This window comes from Triturus cristatus, chromosome 6 (genome assembly GCF_964204655.1).
Source record: "Triturus cristatus chromosome 6, aTriCri1.1, whole genome shotgun sequence".
Taxonomy (NCBI): Eukaryota; Metazoa; Chordata; class Amphibia; order Caudata; family Salamandridae; genus Triturus; species Triturus cristatus.
Genome location: NC_140589.1, coordinates 982,845,726 through 982,862,733, shown reverse-complemented (window position 1 = coordinate 982,862,733; position 17,008 = coordinate 982,845,726). Strand labels below are relative to the sequence as shown.

At 50.2% G+C, this 17,008-nt stretch overlaps 2 protein-coding genes across 2 annotated transcripts in view; one reads left to right on the top strand and one right to left on the bottom strand.

The window, feature by feature from the left end:
• Positions 1-4,629, bottom strand: part of MGME1 (mitochondrial genome maintenance exonuclease 1) — a 142,456-nt gene extending 137,827 nt beyond the window's left edge. The window contains exon 1 of the mRNA XM_085611759.1: positions 4,457-4,629. The gene's annotated coding sequence lies outside the window, so the exon portion shown is untranslated. The remainder of the gene's footprint in view (positions 1-4,456) is intronic.
• Positions 4,630-4,731: 102 nt separating this feature from the next.
• The window catches only part of SNX5 (sorting nexin 5), a 317,483-nt gene continuing 305,206 nt past the window's right edge, over positions 4,732-17,008 (top strand). The window contains exons 1-2 of the mRNA XM_085611758.1: positions 4,732-4,864; positions 15,694-16,150. Of these exons, the coding sequence (XP_085467884.1) occupies positions 16,115-16,150 (36 nt within the window). The 5' untranslated portion in view covers positions 4,732-4,864; positions 15,694-16,114. The remainder of the gene's footprint in view (positions 4,865-15,693; positions 16,151-17,008) is intronic.

Genomic DNA, 17,008 nt, shown 5'->3' with positions numbered 1-17,008 from the left:
CCATACAGCAACTGACTAAATCATACCAACATTCGCTGGTATTAGTGCATACCAACATTCTACCCTTCAACATTCTAAAATACACACATCCTGGCTGAGCAGCATACTACATCTTCTCCCTTCCTTGCAATGAGAAAGGAGACTTCAAAGAGGCACAACAAAAGGTTACGATCAAAGCGTAAGGTGAATAAATCTTGAATAGATGTGATAAAGAATACATTTTAAAACATGTAATGAGATAATAAGTTTTTTTAAACATGTAATGAATGGGTAATAATTTTTTTAACTTTTAGAAGAAAAGCGCTGAGAAAAGCACTGAAGTATGAAAGATGAAAGCAAAGCATGGATAGAAAAGGAACACAACCCTTCTTCCCCCTTTAATGGAGACAACAGATGTGATTAAGATAAAGTTGTAAAGGGAAGAGTGATGTAAAGAAAAACAAGCAAAGAAATGAAGGAAGAAATTTGCGCGGCACAGGTAGCACTAAAACATGAAAAATAAGGAATCGACATACTAATCACCACCAGAGCACACTGGTTGGCCAGACCATTGTGGAGGTGGCGAGCAGAAAAGAAATGGAAAAGAACAGTAAGTGCAGAAGAAAGAAAGGAAAAGCACTTTAAAGGCGCAAGAGAGGTGTGTGAGGTACACCTAGGTGGATTTTTGAAAATAAATCCACTAGACAGTTGAAAAATTTTAAATCACATACAGGTACCATGTAGGGTGAAAATACAAACTGTCTTAGATCCCATGAAAGGGGATATGTAAGTGAAAAATAAGTAGCGTGTAAGCTATCGTGACACGTGCCTTAGGGAAATTCTACCACAGGGGTTTAAAAAGAAGGCACTGTAAAGTAAGTAAATGGTAACATGATGTAAATAAGCACTGTAATGTAAAGTTACCTTGAACAATGAAAATTCCCACAAAAGTTGGGGTGAAAGGTGTGCGGAAGGGGCACACGGCACAATGTGCTACATGAAAATGTGATACGGATGTGGAGGAGGACCACATAAAGCAGTAAAATTTCACTCAAATTGAGTGGAAGGTGTGGGAGGTACCCACACAGTACAAAGTAAAAATGTAAAATGGGCAATGAAAGTGGATGTACCAGAAATGATGTGATGAACAAACATGCGCATGCAAAAAAAAAAAAAATATACAAAAAAAAAATACTTAGAATACAATGTGTAAAACAATGAAATATGTCAGTGGGTGTAGTTTAAAGTACCACACATGTAAACGTAGAAAGTGCAACTGGCACTCAATAGGGAAGTATGTAAAACTATGTAATGTGTCACTAGATGTGGCTTGAGGTATCAGACATGGAAACCGCAGGAGAATAAACGGACATTGAGAGCAGAAGAAAGTGTGGAAGCAAACGCACGATAATAGGTAATATGAAGAGGCTTAACGAGTTGGTGTGGATAAAACTGCCACACAGTAAAAAACATATGATGTGAACAACGTAAATGTGTAACTACCCCTCCCCCCGCTTTTTTTTTTAACATGCTACACAGTAAAAATGCAATTTACAGTGACAGCGCTAATGACATGTTAAGGCAAGTACATGAAAATGATGTCAAAGTCATGAAAATAGTAAATACCATATGGTAATGATATGAGCCTTGCAGGTAACTCCAGGCGAGGTTGAGCCTGATGGAATAACTTCAATTTAAAATAACAGAAGGAACACTAGAACATATGCATTAAATCAGCTGGAATTTTGTTTTCCTTGAGGAGATGCGGTGGTGAAAGATAACCACTAGATGGCACTGTTGGAAAAGTTAAAGTACAGTACTTCGAGCGTGCCGAAAAGGTGTATAATATGGAGTTTGAAATAAAGAAGGTTTCGCAAGCAGGAAGTGCATCCAAGGCTATAAATGACTGTCAAAAGGAAATGGCAGATCAAAGTGGTGTTGAAGGTTCCCACAGAAGACGGCTTGTCTCTTTTACAAATGTGAGGAGGCAGCATGTTTAAAAATAAAAAAATGAAACCTTACCTACGGAAGATCTATTTAGGCGCTCCAATGTCCTTGGGTAAAATCGATGTGTAGGTAGAAGGCACGCCGGTAGCAGTTTAACCGTCATTACAGGAGCACACAGGGGGCAATATGTAAAATACACCAAGTACTCACAATTAGTGCCGAAGTGAGCTACAGTCTCAGTCACCGCAAAATACTTCTCCACAGTAGCGAACTTACGCTGCTTATGACAAGACTGGTAACTGGGGAGGTTCTGTGAACGTAGCATGAGAGGAACAGCCCTGATATCGTAGTTGCAGGCAGTAGAGAGGAAAGCCAGGCAGGGACTGGCGCACTGGTGTTGAGGGCGACAGGTGTCGCAGGAGCTGGCATGCAGGCAGGAACTGGCATGCGGACAGGAACTGTGGGAAGGAACTGGAAGGCAGCAGGATCTGCCGGTAGGAAGTGGCACTTTGGAATTGAGGGCGACCGGTGGGAGGTCACTGGTGGGGCTCGTATGGCCGGATGAGTTGAGCTGCTGCTTCAGAATTTTTGTATCTTGAGGTAGGTTTATCTTGAGGTTTCTTGTAAGTTGAAGCGCAGGGCCTTTCCAAATCGTCGCCAAATGTAATGGAAATAAATGAGGGTTGTCCGATCTTTGTAAATTCATAGATGGTATTTATTTAAGTAGTAATAAAGGAGAGCACCACCAGGAGCAGTCTGTGCTCTGCTCAGCCCATACAGCAACTGACTAAATCATACCAACATTCTAACCTTCAACATTCTTAAATACACACATCCTGGCTGAGCAGCATACTACAAAACTATAAGTATTTCCTTGTCTAACGTAACTGGTGTTCAAGTAAAGAGCCCCAATACCCAGTGCTTTAAATGGGAAAAAATAAGTGCAGGTACTCATTAAAATGAGCTAGAGGTGTAGTGAGTGGGCGGGGCTAAGGGCAAGAAATGATGATACTTAACGACTTCTTTAATAGTTGCAGCGCACACCAAAACACATGATAAATGTGTTTATATAAACAAAGCAGGTTAGCTCATTACACAAAATGAAAGAGAAATGCGAAAATATGGTAACATTTCCTTTATTTGCAATAGTTGCACCTTCTTAATGCCATACTGTTAATTGCTGTTGTTTGGCACAATACTATATATTTTTGAGCATGTGAGTAGGAAGAGACTGAAAATACCCCCACTTCGAACCAAAGCTCTTATGGCACCAAGCAAATGAAGCAAATCATCATGACCCTCCCAAGAAGATGTCTCTTGTCTCTTCCATCAATCTATCCATTCACCCTTTCATCCTACCATTTACCTGCTAATGTCCACCATTTACCATTTGCATTCTGTTGTCTATTCAGTTTTTCATCCATCATTCAGTTTTTCACCGTTCCGTCTGTCCACCCTTCATATTCAAACATATCCATCTGTCCATCTTTAAACCTATCCATTCATCCTTTCACTCATCCATCTCTTTATCCTCCCTTTCACTCATCCATCAATCCTTTTGCCCATCTATCCGTCAACCCTTTCACTCCTTTATACCATCCACCCTTCATTCCATCCACCCTTTCACTCAATCCCTCCTTTCACTCATCCATCATCCACCTTTTCATCCATCCTCCCTCCCATTCATTCATCCATCCATCCAATCTTTCACATATCCACCCATCATCCACCCTATTATCCAATCATCCACTCTTTCACCCATCCATTCACTCATCCATCCATCCACTCATCCATACATTCATCCATCTATACATCCACCCTTGCTCACTCATCCATCCACTCACTCACTCACCCACCCACCAACCAACCCTCCCTACTATGTTATTTATGAACCTGTGTCACCGAGCAAACGTACACAACAAGTGCCACCCATTTTCTTTAAAATACCTCCTGAGAGTGTCTTGATTCTCTCTCTCGCTTTTTTCTTACAAAAAACAGGCATACAAATGCAGGCAAACACACAAACATAAGCAGACACACAAAAGCCTCCAGTATGTTAAAAGCCATGTTATACTCTTCACCTTGGCTTTTTTAATTGCCACTGCAAGGGGACTGCCATGATTCCTGTGTTTGCGCAAATGCAGAGGATAGTGTGAATGTGGTTGACATCACAGGGCCTGAATGGACCCTGCTCTGTCAAGCACAGCGTGATGGTGAGCACCTGGACAATATTCAAATGAGCCCTGCTGACTAGCTCAGCTGGGGCTCAGATCGGGGATACAAAAGCGGCGCCTTCGCTGCCAGACACGCTCCACTCCTGCTCATTAGCAGTCTCAGCCTTTGAGCCTACCTTTTCGTGAGTACCGGTACTCTCCTGGGAAGTAGAGAAGTGCCGGTACTCAGAGTGATGAATTTAAGAAGTGCCGGTACTCAGTACCGGTGAGTACCGGCCCATTTAAAGCACTGCCAATACCTTAGGGTCGAGTTCACGCTATATAAAACAGCAAAAAAAGATGTGTCCGTTACTTACGAGGACTGACCGGTGAATTCAGTCAGGACGGGAGGCTCAGAATACACTTCTCAAGCTTGACAGCGAAACAAACAGCAGCCAATAAAACTTTGAAAACTGCATTCACTCGTGAATTAACTCCCCATGTACATTACGGATTACTTTAAGAAATGGCATGTCAGCACTTCCGGGTCACGTGACAACCAATCCAATGGCTGCATATGTTTTTGGAAAATTGTCTAGGACTCGTAGCGTGTAAAATACCGTAGGATTGGAGCATTGGCATCACCTCAGCCAATTACCTTGTGCTATACAGAATTCCGTCGTGCACGTGCCTCTATGGTGTTTAAACACCACCCTAAGCTCTTCTCTGTCAGTCGGGGTTTCTTGCGGTTTGCTGGAGAGGTCTCGGCTGCTTAGTGACATGCGGTGAGTCAGTCGTAGACCTGATCGTGAACTTCAGTTTAGCGGCGATAGCCGTTCTTGTTTTTAACATGCACTTTTGGTGCCATCTGCAATTCCGGGCAGTTGACTGGGAGTGGGTAGGAAAGAGGGAGGGCGGCGCAGCTTCATTGTGGGTTTTTGGAATAGTTAGAGACAGTCATGTTCGACTGTCTAATAACTAAGTACCGATATTGTGACTGACACCTAGCATGGTTTTGCACTGATTATCTGTGAAAAAAGTTAGTGGGCTGGTCATGCCATACAGAGAACCTATGCAGCTGGAGGGGCTTCAGTGGCGCTGATGTGCCAGAGTTTGTCTTCCCACTTAAATGGCAACGACATTTTTATTTATGCGAAAATGAATAATTATACTGCCCTTTCCAATCCTATTTTTTTTTTTATTTGCCAACAATTTTTAATTTAGTGTTGTGCAAGAGACAGTTTTTAATCTTTTAAACGCTTATTTGCTTAAAAATGGATTTAATTTGAGCGATTCCTTTTTTAATCTGTTTTCAGACGAGGTGGACAATTCTGTAACCTATGATAATATTTTAATGACATTTTGACGTTTCAAAAATGGTCCGGAATTTTATTTGAGCGGTGCTGAACCATGAATTTTAGTAATCGACATTTTTGTGAATGGCGCACATCATAAAAGTAGGCTGACTAATGCTATGCGGAACATATGAGAGAGGAAACTTATTAGCATTACAGGGTGTTAGCAAGAGAGACCAGGAAGGAAAATACGGAGAGAGTGGCTAAACTAACGAGATACATTTTTTTAAGTAGATATTAACGTTTCTTCATTCATCACTGTAAACAAGAGAACTATTACAGCCCCTTCAATTACTGATAATTCAATCATTGTGTTGAAAACAAATGTGATCTTCATACATTTACAGTTCATTACATAAAAATAACAATGGGCATTTATTCCATTAAACAACTTATTCCTAATTTCATTTTTTAAACAATGCAATTACAGTAGCCACATTATCCAACCCTTGTGTAAGCAAGAAATCAAACGAGGCCCTACGTGCAGACCATTATCTTTCAGTAGCAGTTTCAAACAAATATATAGTTAATCAAAGTAACCAGGGGAAAAAACAAAACACAACCCAGTTTATTTGTGGTCTTTAAAACAGAATTATAGCTTCAGCATTCCTACATTCGCTGCATATAAAGTTGGGCACCCAAATGAAAAAATAATTAGCGTCTCTATTTGGACTAGGCACCTGTGGTGTGTAGTCTGCTATTCCTACTTTACTAATACTACGTAAAACACAGATTTGTTGGCTTTTATGTACTTAAATGATCGGTTTTTTTTTCTCCCACAGTGTTCCTAAATATTACATATATTTAACCATCAATCACAAGTTGACTATCGAGGCATCCATCGTATTTTGCAGACATATGCCCCCTCCAACCGCCAGCATTTGCCATAATTTCATAATTGGTAGTTACTTTTGGGTAAATCCTTCCCAGATTTAGTTGCCATTGCCTGTGCCACAGGGATCATTAAAGACTCGCATGTGTTGAGATTCCCTTTGGTGGTTCAAGGAGCAAAGCCACAATTCCAACCAAATATAGTCTTTCTCTCACTGCTTGGAGTTAGCAGACAACCTTGCGTAATGCTTTACCTCAATGGTGTCAAAATTGGGGCGGTCCTCCATCAACAGTCTTGGAGTATCCTCGCTAATTATTCATTTTACCTCCTATGACTGGAGAAGGCGGGGTACTGGATATCTACTCCAGTTTTAAACCTGCACAGCCCAAAACCTGCTGTCCAACCTCTGTTGAAGGCCAGCTGTACACGTAGCTTAAACAAAAGTGTTAGAAAAGGTAGACGGACCGGGAGGGCCGGCCGGGGTCAGGGGGAGAGGTCTCCGGGGAGAGCCGTCTCCAGCGATCGTACAGACAAGTAACTTCCCCCCCCCCCCACAGACAGAGGTCACACACGGATATGGTTCAGTGTTCTTTATAGGTACTTAGTTATGTTACGGTAGAATGGTACAAGGAGGTCTGGACGCAGGGGTCCCCTCGATTAGAGTCTCGTAAGGTAGGGAAGGGGGTAGCGGGTCAGTCTATTTACCAATCAGGTAGTTCAGATGAGACGATGACGAGCTCACAATCCTCGAGCTTGGTGTTTAGGCAGTACGGTCCGCGGCAGCGCCAGCAGGTCCCGGTAAGGATGGTTGATACAACGGGCCGCGGCAGCGCCAGCAGGTCCCCGGAAGATGTACGGTCCGCGGCAGCGCCAGCAGGTCCCGGTGAGGATGGTCGTTACAACGGGCCGCGGCAGCGCCAGCAGGTCCCAGGAAGATGGTCGTTACAACGGGCCGCGGCAGCGCCAGCAGGTCCCAGGAAGATGGTCGTTACAACGGGCCGCGGCAGCGCCAGCAGGTCCCAGGAAGATGGTCGTTACAACGGGCCGCGGCAGCGCCAGCAGGTCCCAGGAAGATGAAGGTTGCAGAAGGCCGCGGCAGCGCCAGCAGGCAGGACGATGGTTCACAAGAGCGGGCTACGGCAGCGCCAGTAGGCCGTCAGGGTTGAGTTCACTCGGTGTCTCTCGACTCCAGGATACAACTGCCCTCCTGCTCCGGAGCTGCCTTAGTTATAGGGCTGGTGCCCTTTGATGTCCGGACCCTCGCGCTTGGAGGTCGGAGGGTCCGGGATGAAGGTGTCCAGACACCCAGCAGGGGGTGGAGCCAGCGCCTGGGGGCTGCTGGAGGCGATCGGCACCTGGCGGGGGAAGAGCTCTTGACGCTTCGTTCTCCCATTGACCTGCCAAGTGGTCCGCTCACCTCCTGGGTGGATGGTGGTGCCGGGATGTCGGGCCGGCCAGGCCCGGGGTTAGGGTCGAGGTGAGGCCACGCGGCCGCGTGGTGCAGGGCCCAAGATGGCGGCTTGACCCGGCCGGGGAAGCCGGTGGGGCTGGGCCCCGTGATGAGTAGGGGTCCGAGGGCAGAGGGTCCGTCGGGAGACGGAGTGCAGGGACTTGTCACGGGGGTATGCCTGGTGGGCCGGAGCTCGGGCCCTGTCGTGCGGGGGGGAAGCAAGCCCTCTGTGTGGCCTGTCCAACATGCGTCCCCCCCAGCTGAAGGCGGGGAGAGTCACCCATCTCCTTGGGGACTCTCTTCGTCGAGGCGGAAAAAGCGGGACAGGCCATCCGCGTTGGCGTGGTCTTGGCCTGGCCGGTGCTCCACAGTGAAGTCCATTCCCTGCAGGGAAATGGACCAGCGCAAGAGTTTTGGGTTCTCCCCCCGCATCTGCATCAGCCATTGCAGGGGTCGATGGTCGGTTTGTACCCGGAAGTGGGTACCGAAGAGATAGGGTCGGAGCTTTTTGAGGGCCCACACTACTGCAAATGCCTCCCTCTCGATTGTGCTCCAACGCTGTTCTCGGGCCAGGAGACGTCGACTGATGAAGGCCACCGGCTGGTCATGACCTTCGGAGTTCAGCTGAGAGAGGACGGCCCCGATGCCGTGGTCGGAGGCGTCGGTCTGCACCACAAATTCCTGACTGTAATCGGGGGCCTGGAGCACCGGGGCGGTGCACAGGGCGGCCTTCAGCTCCTCGAAGGCCGCTTGACAATCAGGAGTCCAGTGGACCCGCTTCGGTTGATTCTTGGATGTGAGTCCCGTGAGGGGCCCCACGATGCTGCCGTAGTCCTTTACGAACCGCCGGTAGTATCCGGTGAGCCCCAAGAAGGCTCGGACCTCGGTCTGGGTGACGGGGGGCTGCCAGGACTGGATGGCAGCAATCTTAAGTTGTAGTGGGGCCACCAGCCCGCTTCCCACTTGGTGCCCAAGGTAGGTCACCGACCCTTGGCCAATTTGGCACTTGCCGGCTTTAATGGTGAGGCCGGCCCGCTGGAGGGCTTGGAGGACCTCTTGGAGGTGACGGAGGTGGTCGGACCAGTGGCGGCTGTATACAGCGATATCGTCCAGGTAGGCAGCGCTGAATTCTTCGAGCCCGGCCAAGACCTGGTTCACAAGACGTTGGAATGTGGCAGGGGCATTCTTCATGCCAAAGGGCATGACCTTAACTTGATAGTGGCCATCGGGGGTGGAGAAGGCTGACCGTTCCTGAGCCCTGGGTGTGAGGCCGATCTGCCAGTAGCCCGCCGTTAGGTCGAAGATACTGAGGTAGCGGGCGGCCCCCAGCCGGTCGATCAGCTCGTCTGCTCGGGGGATGGGATGAGCGTCGGTCCGGGTGACAGCGTTCAAGCCCCGGTAGTCGACGCAGAATCTCAGTTCAGGGGCGGTGCCGGGGGCAGCGGCCTTGGGAACTAATACAACCGGACTGGCCCAGGGACTGTCCGAGGGCTCGATGACCCCGATCGTGAGCATCTTGGCCACTTCCTCCTGTATGCAGGCCCGTACCCGATCTGGTACGCGGTAGGCCCGGTGCCGGACCGGGGGACTGTCCCCGGTGTCTACGTCGTGCAAACACCAAGGAGTGACCCCGGGGGTGAGGGAGAACAGGGCAGCGAACTGCAGCAGGAGGTCCCGGCAGTCCTGGCGTTGCTCCGAAGTGAGGGCGTCGGAGAGCCGGACCCCATCCACGGAGCCGTCCTTCTCCTGAGTCTTCAAGAGATCCGGGAGGGGCTCGGAGTCTTCTTCTGTACCACTGTCGGTCGCCATCAGGAGGCTTAGTTCGGAGCGCACAAAGTGTGGTTTGAGCCGGTTGGTGTGGAGGACCCGCAGGGGGTTCCGGGTGGTCCCCATGTCGATGAGGTAAGTGACGGGGCTTTTACGCTCGACCACTTTGAAGGGCCCCGTCCACTTGTCTTGCAGGGCACATGGTTCGGTGGGGGACATCACCCATACTTGCTGCCCAGGCTCGAATTCAACGGAGGAGGCATTGTGATCATACCACCTCTTCATGTCCTCCTGACTGGCCTCGAGGTTCGCCTTGGCCATCTCCCTGAAGCGCCGGGTCTGGTTTCGTAGGGCCAGGATGTATTTGAAGACGTCGGGAGGGGTCGTTAAGGGGGCCATCTCCCAACCTTCCTTGACTAGGCTGAGGGGCCCTCGCACAGGGTGCCCGTACAGGAGTTCGAAAGGGCTAAAGCCGAGGGACTTCTGGGGGACTTCTCGGTAGGCGAAGAGGAGGCACGGAAGTAGTACATCCCACTGGCGACGGAGAGGCTCTTCCAATCCCCCAATCATCCCTTTGAGAGTGCGGTTAAAACGCTCCACTAGTCCGTTCCCTTGGGGGTGATAGGGGGTCGTGAATCTGTAGGTGACCCCGCATTGTTGCCAGAGGGACTTCATGTATTTAGATATGAAATTCGTACCTCGGTCGCTGACGACTTCTCGGGGGAAGCCTACCCTGGAGAAGATCCCCATCAGGGCCCGGCCAACCACCGGAGCTGTCACTGTCCGTAGGGGCACCGCCTCGGGGTAGCGGGTGGCATGGTCCACTAGTACCAAGATGAACCTGTGTCCTTGTGCCGTGCGGGGGTCCAGAGGCCCCACAATGTCTATCCCCACCCTCTCGAACGGGGTGGTGACCACAGGGAAGGGTTGCAGAGGGGCCTTCAGCTTCCGACCACTCTTCCCGCTGGCTTGGCACGTGGGGCACGATCGGCAGTGGTTCAGGACGTCATTCCTCATTTTCGGCCAGAAAAAGTGGGTCACCAGGCGACTGTATGTTTTGTCCTGGCCCAGGTGTCCAGCCAGGGGGACATCGTGGGCCAGGTTGAGCAGAAAGTCTCGGAAGCGGAGCGGTACCACCAGAACTCGACCGGCCCCCAGCTCGGCGATTCTTTGCTCGCTGTAGAGCAGGTCGTTGTCCCAGTAGACCCAGTGGGTTCCGGGGGTGTCCCCGGCGTTTTGGGTATCGGCTTGTTGGCGGAGTCCCTCGATGGAGGGACAGGTCTTTTGTTCCTGGCGGAACTGTTCTTGGGTGGGCCCCCCCTCTTGACGCCACTGAGCCAGATCCGGAAGGTCCTGGTGTTGTGCGTCTGCTTCGATAGTCGGGTCCGGGAGATCGGACTCGCCGTTGCCCTCGACGGGGGCAACCGGGGGCGGAGGTGCTGGCCATTCGGTTTCTTCTGATCGGGGGGTGGCCCGGGCGGCCATGGATCGGGTGGTGATGCAGGCCCAGTCCGGGAGGCCCAGCATCCCCAGGTGCTCTCTTCTCTCGACGGTGGCCCACGGGGAACTCTCGAGGTCATTCCCCAGGAGGCAGTCCACGGGGGCATCGTCCCGGACCGTCACCTTCAGTAGGCCGGAGACCCCTCCCCATTCAAACGGGACGCAGGCCATCTTACACATACTCTCAGAGTTATCTGCCGAGCGGACGGGGCAGAGAATGTTCGGCAGGATCTGCTCGGGCTTCACCAGATGACAGCGGACGGCCGTCACGCTGGCGCCGGTGTCACGCAAGGCCTCGGCTCTCTGTCCATTAATGGTCACCCACTGACCGTATTTTCGGGTGTTGGCGGGTAGGGGAGCCCGCGGAACCATGTCTCTTCCCCCTAGGCATGCCAGGACCATGGCGGCCGGTTCCCACCCTTGCTGGGCCGGCTCGTACTCTTCGGGTCCCTCCGATGATTGCTCTTCCCCTAGGGCAGCGGCCGCTACCTGGCGGGGCTTGGGTGTTTGATTTAGCGGGCAGTTCGGGTCATTGGCGTAGTGGCCTAGTCGCTGGCACCGGTGGCACGTGACGTTGGCTCGGTACCCAGGCCGCAACGGGGGGTTGCCCCGGCCGGCCGGAGGCGGGGTGCTGGCCACGGGTGTTGTTGGTAAGGCGTCTCTCCCTCGCCCCTGGCCCCCTCCTCCTCCCCGAGGACGGTGCTGGCCTTGGTTGCCTCTGTTCTGATCGTGGGGCCCTCTCCGGCCCACTCGGGTGCTTTCCCACCGGTCAGCTTCGGCGGCGAGCTGCCGGGGGTCGGTCAGCTTACTGTCGAGTAGGTGCTGCCGGAGCTCGACGAAACAGTTGTTTGACAGGTGCTCCCACACCATAAGGTTGAAGAGTTGTTCGTAAGTGGCGACCTGACTTCCCTTGATCCACCCTTCGAATGCCCGGCTGAAATAGTTCACGTATTCTACCCAAGTTGTACCTGGGATCCTGGTGCAATCTCTGAACCTCTGGCGGTACATCTCGGGCGTGAGGCCGTAGCGGGTGAGGAGGGCAGCCTTCATGTGGTCGTAGGACGACATCTGGTGATCGGGGAGCTGCAGCAGGGCATCGCGACCTTCGTTGATAAACCTCCCCCAAAGTCCGGCTCCCCAATCACTCCGGTCGATTCGGTGGGAGGTCATTGCGATCTCATAGGCTTTAAACCACTGTTGTATGTCGTCTTCTCGGACATATTCGCGGACAACATCCTTGGGGATGTGAACTTTTTTCTCACTTGGCCCCGGGGTGTGTGGTCGCTCAGGCACCCCCGGTTCCTTATTCTGTTTGCGCAGTTCTATTTCCGCTAGTCGGCGCTCGTGCTCGAGCGTTATTTTTTTCTCTTCCAGCTCTCTTTGTCTCTGCTTTTCTTCTCGTTCCTCTCGAAGCCGCATCTGCTCGAGGTTAAGTTTCTGTTCAGCCAACTTGAGTTCCCCTCTGGTGTGATGCTGGTTTGGTCTGGTGTGACGCTGCTTTGGTCGGAGGGTCCTGTGACCCCCGTTTCTGTCCATGACTCCAGAGCGCGCTTTAGATCATCCTTGGTACTCAGGCCGGTGGTAGCAATGCCAAGTTCCATGCAAAATTGTTTCAGTTCGCGGTGGTTGTATTCTTCTAATTTCTCCATTTGGAATTTCTCGGTGGAGCTGCTCTCTTTGGTCGACATCGTGTTTTTGTCGTGGGGTGAGCTACTCTCTGTACGATTACGCGTTGATTCGGATCGCGCCGCTGGCCACCAATGTTAGAAAAGGTAGACGGACCGGGAGGGCCGGCCGGGGTCAGGGGGAGAGGTCTCCGGGGAGAGCCGTCTCCAGCGATCGTACAGACAAGTAACTTCCCCCCCCCCCACAGACAGAGGTCACACACGGATAAGGTTCAGTGTTCTTTATAGGTACTTAGTTATGTTACGGTAGAATGGTACAAGGAGGTCTGGACGCAGGGGTCCCCTCGATTAGAGTCTCGTAAGGTAGGGAAGGGGGTAGCGGGTCAGTCTATTTACCAATCAGGTAGTTCAGATGAGACGATGACGAGCTCACAATCCTCGAGCTTGGTGTTTAGGCAGTACGGTCCGCGGCAGCGCCAGCAGGTCCCGGTAAGGATGGTTGATACAACGGGCCGCGGCAGCGCCAGCAGGTCCCCGGAAGATGTACGGTCCGCGGCAGCGCCAGCAGGTCCCGGTGAGGATGGTCGTTACAACGGGCCGCGGCAGCGCCAGCAGGTCCCAGGAAGATGGTCGTTACAACGGGCCGCGGCAGCGCCAGCAGGTCCCAGGAAGATGGTCGTTACAACGGGCCGCGGCAGCGCCAGCAGGTCCCAGGAAGATGGTCGTTACAACGGGCCGCGGCAGCGCCAGCAGGTCCCAGGAAGATGAAGGTTGCAGAAGGCCGCGGCAGCGCCAGCAGGCAGGACGATGGTTCACAAGAGCGGGCTACGGCAGCGCCAGTAGGCCGTCAGGGTTGAGTTCACTCGGTGTCTCTCGACTCCAGGATACAACTGCCCTCCTGCTCCGGAGCTGCCTTAGTTATAGGGCTGGTGCCCTTTGATGTCCGGACCCTCGCGCTTGGAGGTCGGAGGGTCCGGGATGAAGGTGTCCAGACACCCAGCAGGGGGTGGAGCCAGCGCCTGGGGGCTGCTGGAGGCGATCGGCACCTGGCGGGGGAAGAGCTCTTGACGCTTCGTTCTCCCATTGACCTGCCAAGTGGTCCGCTCACCTCCTGGGTGGATGGTGGTGCCGGGATGTCGGGCCGGCCAGGCCCGGGGTTAGGGTCGAGGTGAGGCCACGCGGCCGCGTGGTGCAGGGCCCAAGATGGCGGCTTGACCCGGCCGGGGAAGCCGGTGGGGCTGGGCCCCGTGATGAGTAGGGGTCCGAGGGCAGAGGGTCCGTCGGGAGACGGAGTGCAGGGACTTGTCACGGGGGTATGCCTGGTGGGCCGGAGCTCGGGCCCTGTCGTGCGGGGGGGAAGCAACAACAACAGCCTTAGATTAGTGGGTCCCTGGCTATGATTTTGTCATTTAGTTCCTGAAATCATGCATCATGATTGACTATATTCCTGGCGTGTGGGTTTGGGGTCCTTGATCCTTGGCGGATTAAGTAGTTTACCAACCATTACTGCTTATATCTAGCATCTACTGTGATCAGCTCCACCCTCATCTATGTTTAGACCTACAGAGACCTGCATAATCGTATAGTGTCAAATCAGTGGAAAGCACATCCACTCTTTCACGGCCCTCAGCACATGCTTGGACATAGAAGTGCAAGACAAGATTTGAGCACCGCACCGGAAACTCAACACCAAACTGCTTCTTATATAATGCATGCAGTTTAACCAATTTTTACAGTCGTGCTGCCGCCCCACACTCTCCCACAGTGTAGTGTACTATCTACCTGCTAAGGCGCCTGATCATGCTCCGTGGTAGAAGCGCTATGAACGTGCAACAAAACCAATGCAGCTATACAATACTCCCATGCCCACCTGCAACTGCTACTCATGCTTCTGGACTAGGTTGAGAGGAGAAGGTTGCTTCGCTGACTAGAAGTCACCAGCGAGTCTTGACGTTGTCAGTCGGTTGAAGCCGCTAACATCAGTGTCAAGATGATGGCACCATAAGGTACTTGTAAAGAGGGGGCAGGTCGGATGAAAGGAGGGACCAGGGGTTGCAGTAGGGAAGAGAGCCAAGGTAATTAACAAAAAAAAATAAAAAACTAGCAAAAAAAGTGCCTTGAGACTTATCAAGAATCTATTAAAGAGAACATATTATGAGCATAAGGATTACGTGTATGTAAACAACCTTCATAATGCAAATGGAAGAAACACTGCTACTACCCTATTCAAATAAAATGGTGACTAGTGGCTGTATTGATAATTGACAATAAGGCCATGGTGTGTCACCAGGACCAATTGAGCAAAAGGAATGAATGAACATGCACTTATTTCTGTGTAAACAATTTTTCTGCAGTTTCCAGAAGGTTTTTTGTCCTTCTATTTACTAATAATCATTATAGTTAAAATTTATGTTATAATTTCAATGCATGCTCCGGTGTCCAGTGTGTATAGTTGTTTTCCGATCAAACTGTCTGTGGATAATGCAACTTATTTACTATTTAAGATATTTGCAACGTGACTTCTCTTTCCCTCCCCCCCCCCCCTTTTGACATACATCAATTATTTCCTACATAGTTGCTCCCAAAAGAACCTTTGTTTTCTTGTGCAAATGTCCCCACGGATATTGGGCTTGACCCTTTTTTGGGTACTCTTCAGTCAAGTGTAGCTTGATTCTGTTGGCACAGTGAGCACAGGACATGCATCTGGGCATTTTCTTTTTGCTTAGGGCGGTACATCAAACACACAAAAGGTGATGGGAGGAATGCTTGCAATTTTTCTTATTACTGACAATCTACACCTGACTGATGAGCCCCTGGGTGAAGCTGCTTTCCCTTTTCCTTGCTGTATGTGCACCTTTTATTATATTGTGTTTTGGCGATCAGCACAAGACTCAAGGTTTCTGGTCTCCTATTTCATTTGGTATTTATCATGTGCATTTATTCCGTGATGAAGAGTGTAATGTGAAAAGGTCTTGCCTCTTCCAAATCTCTCCTCCTTCATTTTGGCATTCTAACTTCCTAGCCACGGTATTCCCATGGTGTGTCTGGTTTCTTTAAAACATGAAATGTGTTTTTTTGTTTCTAGGTGATCTGAAACTTGTACACATTCGTCTGCTGACAACAAACTACAGCTCACAACAATCGGATACTGCCCATTCTCCATTCATAACTGCAGCAGCTGCTTTTAGGAGGTACAGCATAGTCCAGCAGAGGTTGGAGCGTTTTGGACAACTGATGCACTGGATGACTGGCTACCTAACAGAATATATTCTATTTAGGATACCTACAGAATCTATATAAACTCTTGTCTGACAGACCAAATCTGCATTACTACACAAGAGACTTTGAGTGTGCGAGTCTGTGAGATAGTGGGCGCTTCATGGTTCTTGAGGCACCCCACTGCTGGAAGTTCATGCTTGTTAGATCTGCCTTTCCGGATTGTATGTAGCAAGTGGTTCTGCTGCAAAAATATTTGAAGGTGTGTACATCCGTGCCTATCTGTGGAAATGGCCTCCAGCCCTGATGAGAAGCGAAACAGCAAGGTAAGCAAATACCACAGTGGGTGGCATGACGCAATAGGTGCAGGAGGAATGCGGGGAACATATTTGCAATACCAGGCAACAGTTGACAACCTTCTAAACAGCCAGAACATTTCTGGGTATTTTATTGTGATTGGGGTGGGGTTGGGAAGATAAATCGAGTCTTTTGCATCTTTTTGATATCACATAATTTTTTTTTTCTTTACTGTTGTGTTTCCTATATGTTGCTCCCTGATCATTGAGATATTCTCTTCATTCAATCAACACATTTTCAGTCTGCACCTGAGTGACACAAAAACTCGAGAAAGACAAAAGATTACCACTTAGAAAAAGTCCATGGGTAGACACCCGAGCTTTAGGGCTCTCCTTAACCAATTCCGTAAGCAAAAATCAGAATGATTTAGTGCTTACTACATGGATTCCCTTATTTATTTGCAAAGTTGTAGTTCCATTTCAGACCGAAGTGCTTTGGGCAGGGCGGTATAAATCACAAGGCTCAGTGCTTAAGTGCAAATGGGCCCTTTAATGGAAAGGGTCTGCGTCATGGCGTAAAACTCTGGCAATTTATCGTACAACGTATGCATCCAAAAACCTGACTCGCGTGTACCATAATGTACCTAGCCCCACCCTTCCCTTAAACCTTTCCCCAAATTAACCCAGTTTGCCTATTCCTCCTTTACATTTCTGTTGACCTCTATACTTCTGTCACTGTTACCCTTTCATATAACCTGGATCACTGGAATTTTGTGGTTCTGCTGAGTTTTCTGTCAAATTTTGGATTTGCTGCAATTTCCACATCATCAGTTGCATAAGAGGCAGATTTTTGTTCAAACTGATCAAAAATGACTAAACACTGCTGTT